The sequence below is a fragment of the Sinocyclocheilus rhinocerous genome, unplaced genomic scaffold, assembly GCF_001515625.1.
Source record: "Sinocyclocheilus rhinocerous isolate Xijiao unplaced genomic scaffold, SAMN03320098_v1.1 scaffold1636, whole genome shotgun sequence".
NCBI classification, from domain to species: domain Eukaryota; kingdom Metazoa; phylum Chordata; class Actinopteri; order Cypriniformes; family Cyprinidae; genus Sinocyclocheilus; species Sinocyclocheilus rhinocerous.
The window spans coordinates 294,661-303,309 of NW_015628289.1; the positions used below are offsets into that span (position 1 = coordinate 294,661).

Below are 8,649 nucleotides of genomic sequence, written 5' to 3' on the forward strand. Positions count from 1 at the left end.
CGATGGAGTTTTGGTTCCTTGCCACTGTCTCCTTTGGCTTGCTTAGTTGGGGACGCTTGACTGATTGCACAGACACTATTGGAAGAGAGCTGAACTGGATGATGACATCACTGAATCATCAATGAACTGATTTTAGCTGAAAAATGGCTCTGTTATTGTCTTCTTGCATCATTGACAAACTATTTTCCTGTTTGACACTGTAAAGCTGCTCTGGCACAGTATTGTATAAAGCGCTATACAAATAAAGGTGACTTGACTTATCTTTAGTCCTCAAGGCCCTACGGGGCCCTCCCTTTAAGCTGCTCCAGTCGGCCGACTTGCGGCCTCTGTCGTTTAAGACCACCCTCCCTTTGGCTTTAGTGTTGATCAAGCGAGTGGGTGACCTGTAAGCACTGTCAGTCAGTGCTTCCTGTCTTGAGTTTGGGCCTAACGACTGTAGAGTCGTCCTCAAACCGAGACACAGCTATGTGCCGAAAGTGCTCTCCACACCATTTAGAGTACAAGTCATCACCCTTCTAGCGCTCCCCAATGGGCTCTTAGAGTGTATGTTGAGCGCTCTGGCCTGTTTAGACATTCAGAGTAGCTCTTTGTGTGCTTCGGAGTCCGTTCTAAAGGGCTGCCGGTTACGAAGCAGAGACTGTCTCACTGGATAGTGGATGCTATAGCCTTGGCTTACGCCTCAGGCCTAGGTGTGAGGGCCCACTCCACCAGAGGAATGGACTTCTACAGGGCTTCTGTCACCGATGGAGTTTTGGTTCCTTGCCACTGTCGCCTCTGGCTTGCTTAGTTGGGGACACTTAATTTCCAGCAATATCGTCGACTTGATTGCACAGATACTATTTAAACTGAACTGAGCTGGATGATGACATCACTGAATTCAATGATGAACTGCCTTTAACTGAAAATTGAGTGTTTACTATTGTCATTTTGCATTATTGACACACTATTTTCCTAATTAATGCTGTACAGTTGCTTTGACAATCTGTATTGTTAAAAGCGCTATATAAATAAAGGTGACTTGACTTGACTTGGTCCAGCGGGATTTCTATTGCTGATATTTGTGCAGCGCATCGTCGCCATCTACCTTCACCAGGTTTTATAACTTGGATGTCCCTGGCCTGCAGGCACAGATTTTGTCCACTTAATTCCTCCTAATCATCTTTGTAAGTGGAGAGGGTTATGTTATGTAGTCCTCAGCCTAAACCCCTTGGGTCTCATTATTGGCTCATGCTTACGGGAGCCCTCAGTACGAGTGCTTTGGGGCTGGGCTCGCAGAGTAGCTTCATTTCTGCACTTGCTTATAGCACAGCGCTATTGGACGTGTTCCCCATAAGCGTGTTTACACAACAGGAGAGACCATTCAAAAAGGAACGCTCCGGTTACTAACATAACCACAGTTCCCTGAGGTAAGGGAACGAGCGTTGCGTAGGCTGCCGTGCAATAAGGCTGCCCTCGAATCGATGACTGTCGCTTCAGTCGAAAGATTCTGCCGAAATGGCGCTCAGAGCCGACTTATATAAAGGTCGGCTCCTCCCCTTTTGGCGGGTTGAAGTGCCATTGGTTCGTGCAGCCACACGAACGTGAACAAATCAGACTTCAATATCAGAGTAAACAGGAGTTTCCCCATAAGCGTGTCAATGCAACGCTCGTTCCCTTATCTCAGGGAACCGAGGTTACGTTAGTAACCGGAGCATTTTTATGCATCAAAACAAACCTATTTTTTTATTTATTTATTTTTCATTTTTCTAGGAAAAACTCAAATTCTTTAATGAATTAAACTGGAAATCTACTTCAGCAGTGCTGAAACTGCTCTTAAAGCTTCAGTGATTCATGCTAGTGCCCATAAAACCACTTTGTAATGTTTGTAGTGGTGAATATGGAGGCATTATTATCCTGGAATATGTAATAATTACATATTAAATATGATGCAGCTGATCCAGTAAAATGATCTCATCCTGTAAAATATATATGGGTCTTTCCTAGGGGCAGCCCTGCTATAAATTCCAGTTTTATAAAGTTCTCCACATTTTTGTTAAAATGAGGTCATGGGGTTGATGTTACTCTCCTGTTGTTATGAGACTGTGTCATGTGGCATTTGGCCTCTGATGGGTGAATCTATTGCTAGGGTATGATCATATTTGACATCTGACCTCCCTTCCTTGTCATTATTTCTGATTCAGTTTCTCTTGACACCCTGCAGAATTTATCAGCATTTTTTACTTGTGCAGTGACTATTTGGCTTGCTTTATACAGTAGTTGTGGTTTACATATTGTTTATGTATATTTCTGTTGTTTTGTCTGCTCTGTATCTCATCCAGAGAAACGTAATTCCGATCTCAGGACCTGACCCGAGCATGACTACTAACAATCTAACTAACAGTTTACTAAGATTAGTAATATTAGTGTTTTGCAATATTGCTTAAAAACAGTTTTGAGTTGAGAGCAGAGCTCTGAATAAGTATAATGATTTTAGTTTTTATTTTTCCTGGTTTAAGTCAGTCACTAGCTTCCCTCATGCCGTTTATTGTCTGTGGTATCAGCCCTCAGATATAATATATGTAAAAATGTATAATTTGTATGTGAAAAGATAAGAGGCTGAGCAGTGAGTGATCATCAGGCCTTTTTCTGCACTGATTTTTGCTAGAAAATATGTGGAATTCTGGAGATTAGATTTATAAAATTCAAATACATGGTAAAATGTGTTCAATAGTACTGCCAAAATGTTTAATGAACAAACACTCAATGGGTGCTGATTCTATGTGGTAATCCTACATGTTTTTTGTTTTAGCAAATTAAAACAAAAATTAAATCTCACATTGAATCTAGTCAGGTTGAATCTGGACACTGTACACACAATGAATAACATTTTTTTCTAGCTATTCTTTCTAATCATGTATGTCTGGGAAAATTATAGAAAAGTCAAAAGGTGTGAGAACCCTAAAATAAAGACAAGTCGTCCCTTTGTCATCCAGGCAGGGGAGCTGTTGAAGAGGCTTCTGACCCACGAATCTGAGACCCATCAGCCATCAGAAAGTGAACTGTCATCTTCTTGCAGCTTGCCCTCTCTTCTGGATGACAGTGTGGAAATCAAGCCGGCGAGGCCTTCCAAAACAAATAAGCAAACTGTTGGAACACAAGGTTAGTAGGCTAGTTTGACATTTCAGCTTAGCTGGCACTTTATTGCATTTACAAATTCAGCTTTTTGCAAAGATCTGCTTTTCCGGTTTCAAATGAATAGCTTGTTTAAATACACACAGTTGTTAAGAGCTGTGCTCGGCCAGACAGTATAGCTCAGAGAGAGAATCTGAGAGGGACTCCCCAAAAGCAGGCAAGCCACATTAAGGGTTCATTTTCAGTGCTTAAAGCAGGGAAACATCAGCTCTGTGGCTCCGTTCTGATGAAGGCTGAAGAGGAGACCTCGAGTACTCGCAGGATGCCAGAGCTCTGACCCTCATGAGAATACACTTTTGCCCAAATCTCATTTCTGACAAAGCCAGCCAGCCTTCATTCTCCCTTTAAACCTGTCTTAATCAGTCCGGCTGTTCAGATTCAAAAAGCTCCCCAACCCCCTTCCAGAGCTCTCTCTCGCTTTCTTTTCTTTCTCGTTTCTCCTCTGTCTTGCTCTTCCACCGTCTCTCTGAGCTGCGCTTTCCTTCTCTTTTCTTTGTTTCAGGAATTCAAAGTGCTGAAGAGGACAGTGCCGACCAAAGCCCAGTGGAAAGTATTCCTATTAGAGGTAAAAAGGCAGATCGAAGAAGCGCCCGTTCGGGAGTTCTTCTGTGTCCGTTTTGTCTTTCTCCTCACGCAGTAGATAATGGGGTCCCTTTTTTCCCAACTGGATAGCTGTGAAAGGATGATCAAGGTGAATCAGAGGTCAAAGTCCCACCTGAAGAGTGGAACAGTTCTTCTAATTATCGGCAGAGAAAACAAACCTGTCTCTTTTCTTCTGCTCTAGGTATGGCTGAAACTGAGATTCTCAGAGCGCATAATGCGGAGGTTTAATTGTCCACCGGCCGGGTTGGGGGTGCCGCACAAGATCTGTCATTGGTTCTCATTATCTGCTAAACAATGCCAGCCAGAGGCAGACTTGAAAAGACTGGATGTCAAGGCATCCTTTGAAAAGCCTCGTGTAGCAAGTCCCAGCGCCAGCTCAGAAATGTAAAACTATCCATTATTCCACTTGGCTATCTGATTTCAAACTGTGCCTTTCATGCGCAGGGCTAGCCCAAGAGCGCCACGGAGAGAGAAGTCCAGCTTCTCGCTGCAACTAATCAAAGGCATTATGGTAGTAGAAAACCGCCTCTGCTGTCCCTGGCTGCTTATGCGCTGTTTACAGGTGGCTAATGAAGACTGCGTTGAGTTCTGTTGCCTTTCGTATTACATCACTCTGGAAAGTTGGAAGCCGAGGTCTTTAGCAAATATTTGACTAGCTGCTTTCGCATTTTGTAATTGTTTTTATTTTTTATTTTTTTCTATAGAGACCAAAGCATATCAGCTGCTTAAACAGTCTGTGGCACAAGAGAGGCACTGGAGTGACTCGGAGGAGCAGAATTCTGAGCCGTCAGGTAACAGAAAATAATAATCACTTTTTAATTTTAATAATATATGTACATAAATAGCCCTTTCTCTTTTAAACTACATGTGCAGCGCCCATTTAACCCAGTTACATTTCAAAAATGTGGAGAGTGCTTTGAATGAAGAAAAAGGATCTTGAGGGTACAATGTTTAGGTTTTCACATCAACACAAGTTCACACAATCAGCTAAGACACACGCAGCCCTCCCAGCAGCGCCTCTCCTCCACGAATCCATTAGGGCAGGTAATGGATGGGTGAACCTCGAGAAGAGTAATCGTCTCTGATTTCACATGCTTTTCCGAGCATCACGCTGACACAAGGGACGAAAGTCTCCCTCCCTGTGTCTGCGTCTTTTTTTTCCCCCCTCTTTCTTCTTTTCTGTCTCTTCTGCCCATTCTTTATGCCCACTCTGCCCACCTCCCCTCGCTCTCTCTCAGCTAGTTTACACTATTTGCAGAGGAAAGTTATAATGATCGCACTCTCTGATAGAGCACTCTGATGGATGCCACAGTCTGCCCAATGAATGGCCTCATTAATAAACATAAGCTGTCTCTAGTGCGAGATGATTTTCGATCATCCCAGAACCTCACGGAGCTCCTGAGAGAACCCTGCCGGAGACTCTCCATCGCTTGTGGAGGGTTAGAGGTTGTTTAAAGCTCACAGCAAAGATGATGGTTAGCATTGGAGCATTTGCTTAGCTTTCAGGTAAAACATTTCGTGGCCTTTTTTTTGTTTTGTTTTTTTGCTGCGTTGAAGAATTCCTCTTGCCAGTCACTTCTTGCGCTTTATTGCCTCTACAAGTACCCTGCACTCGAGCACCAGTAGAACACTACATGTGCTGTTCCCTGTCCTCTCTGCTTTCTCGCTCTCTCGTCTCCGTCACTTACTGCTGTCATTCTGTCACTGAGCCGATGGGCACATTAAAAGACCTTCTGGTTCGAACCAAAACTCCCAACAAAATAGTAATAAAGCAAAATAAAATAAATCAAGTGCCTCTCTTTCTTAGCCATAATTATGATTTTGCGCTTAAGCCGAGACCGTAGCTGAAGAATCAGAGTTTAAAGCAAGCGCTTTGGTGCAAAAAAATGCATTTATGGGCCTCTGTGTACCTCCTCATTATGTGGGGGGCTGATTCATTAAGTAATTGGTTTGCAGTTGTTTACATGAGTATTAAGGCCCCCTATTCAGCAGTCTTTGAGAGATACATTGTGCAAATGTTGCATGTTATGAATGCCCAATGAGAGGCGGGGGGCCAGGCCTATTGGCCAAACACTGCGCTGGGCTGAAAAGACCAGAGAAAAGCGTCAGGCACTGCTTTGCATAGCAATGACGCGCCCATAATAAGCTTTCCAGATTAAATACATGCAGTCCATACAAGATGCAAAGAGATACTCTTAACACATTTATGTGTGTTCATTTCACTATTATGGCACTGAAGAGAATTGGGGTCTTTCGTCAGCGTGCTGCAAAATACTTTTATCAAACACAGCGTTTTATTGTGTTATAATTCAGAGGCTGTGTGGACTGTGTGGACCAGGGCACTGGTCCCATTGGTCTGGCCCATAATACAGCTCTGAATTCAGACTAACATGGTTGGCCACGAATGAGATCAGGAAGATCATTGATGTTTTTTTGTGTGTTTTTTTTCAGTGTGACTGGAGTAAACACTGTAGATATTATACATGTCCAAAACACTAATTACATATATTAATGCCAGGTTTAGATCAGTAATAATAATGTATGTATTCCATTTAATTACAAATTAATTCACAAATTAATAATGAATTATACAACTACTTTAAGTATAATCCAGCCTTACCTGGTCACATACGGTACACTCACTTTTTAAGCATCATGTACTATATAGCAAATCTTGGCTGTGTCATTTTTTAGATATCGTCAACTGTATCATCGCACAGCTCTCTATCAAATGCCTGATTTTTAATTTTTTTATTTTTTTTTTATAAAGTTGTATATATATATATATATAAGTATTTCCATTTGTCCTCTTTTAATAAAAAAGCAATGTGTTTGTCCTTGAAAACACTCTTAGCATCATTAACACAAGTTCACGTGGGAGGCATCAGTCAAGCTGTATTTTCATTCAGAGCTTCCTCTCTCATCATCGGCATTATTTGATTGCTTCAGTAAATCAGGGCTTTGAATGAAGAAAAAGGATCTTGAGGGTACAATGTTTAGGTTTTCACATCAACACAAGTTCACACAATCAGCTAAGACACACGCAGCCCTCCCAGCAGCGCCTCTCCTCCACGAATCCATTAGGGCAGGTAATGGATGGGTGAACCTCGAGAAGAGTAATCGTCTCTGATTTCACATGCTTTTCCGAGCATCACGCTGACACAAGAGTCGAAAGTTTCCCTCCCTGTCTCTCTGTCTTTTTTTTCCCTCTTGCTCCTTTTCTCTCTTCTGCCCAGTCTTTATGCCCACTCTTTGCCCGCCTCCCCTTTCTCTCTGTCTCAGCTAGTTTACTCTATTTGAAGAGGAAAGGGTATAATGATTGCACTCTGACAGAGCTCTCTGATGGATGCCACAGTCTGCCCAATGAATGGCCTCATTAATAAACATAAGCTGTCTCTAGTGCGAGATGATTTTCGATCATCCCAGAACCTCACGGAGCTCCTGAGAGAACCCTGCCGGAGACTCTCCATCGCTTGTGGAGGGTTAGAGGTTGTTTAAAGCTCACAGCAAAGATGATGGTTAGCATTGGAGCATTTGCTTAGCTTTCAGGTAAAACATTTCGTGGCCTTTTTTTTGTTTTGTTTTTTTGCTGCGTTGAAGAATTCCTCTTGCCAGTCACTTCTTGCGCTTTATTGCCTCTACAAGTGTTTTTTTGCTGCGTTGAAGTAGAACACTACATGTGCTGTTCCCTGTCCTCTCTGTTTTCTCGCTCTCTCGTCTCCGTCACTTACTGCTGTCATTCTGTCACTGAGCCGATGGGCACATTAAAAGACCTTCTGGTTCGAACCAAAACTCCCAACAAAATAGTAATAAAGCAAAATAAAATAAATCAAGTGCCTCTCTTTCTTAGCCATAATTATGATTTTGCGCTTAAGCCGAGACCGTAGCTGAAGAATCAGAGTTTAAAGCAAGCGCTTTGGTGCAAAAAAATGCATTTATGGGCCTCTGTGTACCTCCTCATTATGTGGGGGGCTGATTCATTAAGTAATTGGTTTGCAGTTGTTTACATGAGTATTAAGGCCCCCTATTCAGCAGTCTTTTGAGAGATACATTGTGCAAATGTTGCATGTTATGAATGCCCAATGAGAGGCGGGGGGCCAGGCCTATTGGCCAAACACTGCGCTGGGCTGAAAAGACCAGAGAAAAGCGTCAGGCACTGCTTTGCATAGCAATGACGCGCCCATAATAAGCTTTCCAGATTAAATACATGCAGTCCATACAAGATGCAAAGAGATACTCTTAACACATTTATGTGTGTTCATTTCACTATTATAGCACTGAAGATAATTGGGGTCTTTCATATCCACCCCCATTTTTTTTTTTCTTAATTCCCTTCCCTGTGCTCTCTTCCTCGTCAGCGTGCCGTTTTTACTGCAAAATACTTTTATCAAACACAGCGTTTTATTGTGTTATAATTCAGAGGCTGTGTGGACAGACCAGGCGGTATTTGTTACGCCTGTGTGCCGCAGTGATTCAGGAAGGAGAGCGCTGGAATAAGCAGCTTCACTCCATGTAAAGGCCTCTTGTTCCTGCACTTTGTTTAAGGCTGCATGCCACAGCTTCCTCCTCTTCAGCTGCTATTGTGTCTTCTGCTATTGCAGGCATGTAGCGCAGATCTCGCTCGCTCGCGTGCTGTTTCTTAATGTCCCACTCTGTTGCTTTATGAAAAATAACAGGGTAGGATTAGTGGGTTTATTTAAAGGGGTCATATGATGCTTTTTTAAAGATCATTATTTTGTGTATTTGGTGTAACAGAATATGTTGACATGCTTTAATGTTCAAAAAACACATTATTTTTCAAATACTGTACATTATTGTAGGTCCTCTATGCCCCGCCTCTCTCAAACGCTTCGTTTTCTACAAAGCCCCCTCCTT

At 42.5% G+C, this 8,649-nt stretch overlaps 1 protein-coding gene across 1 annotated transcript in view; it reads left to right on the forward strand.

The window, feature by feature from the left end:
* The window catches only part of LOC107737266 (centrosomal protein kizuna-like), a gene marked incomplete at its 3' end in the record, with an annotated part of 53,787 nt that overhangs the window by 36,898 nt on the left and 8,240 nt on the right, over window positions 1-8,649 (forward strand). The window contains exons 11-13 of the mRNA XM_016548731.1: window positions 2,973-3,138; window positions 3,674-3,736; window positions 4,479-4,565. Of these exons, the coding sequence (XP_016404217.1) occupies window positions 2,973-3,138; window positions 3,674-3,736; window positions 4,479-4,565 (316 nt within the window). The remainder of the gene's footprint in view (window positions 1-2,972; window positions 3,139-3,673; window positions 3,737-4,478; window positions 4,566-8,649) is intronic.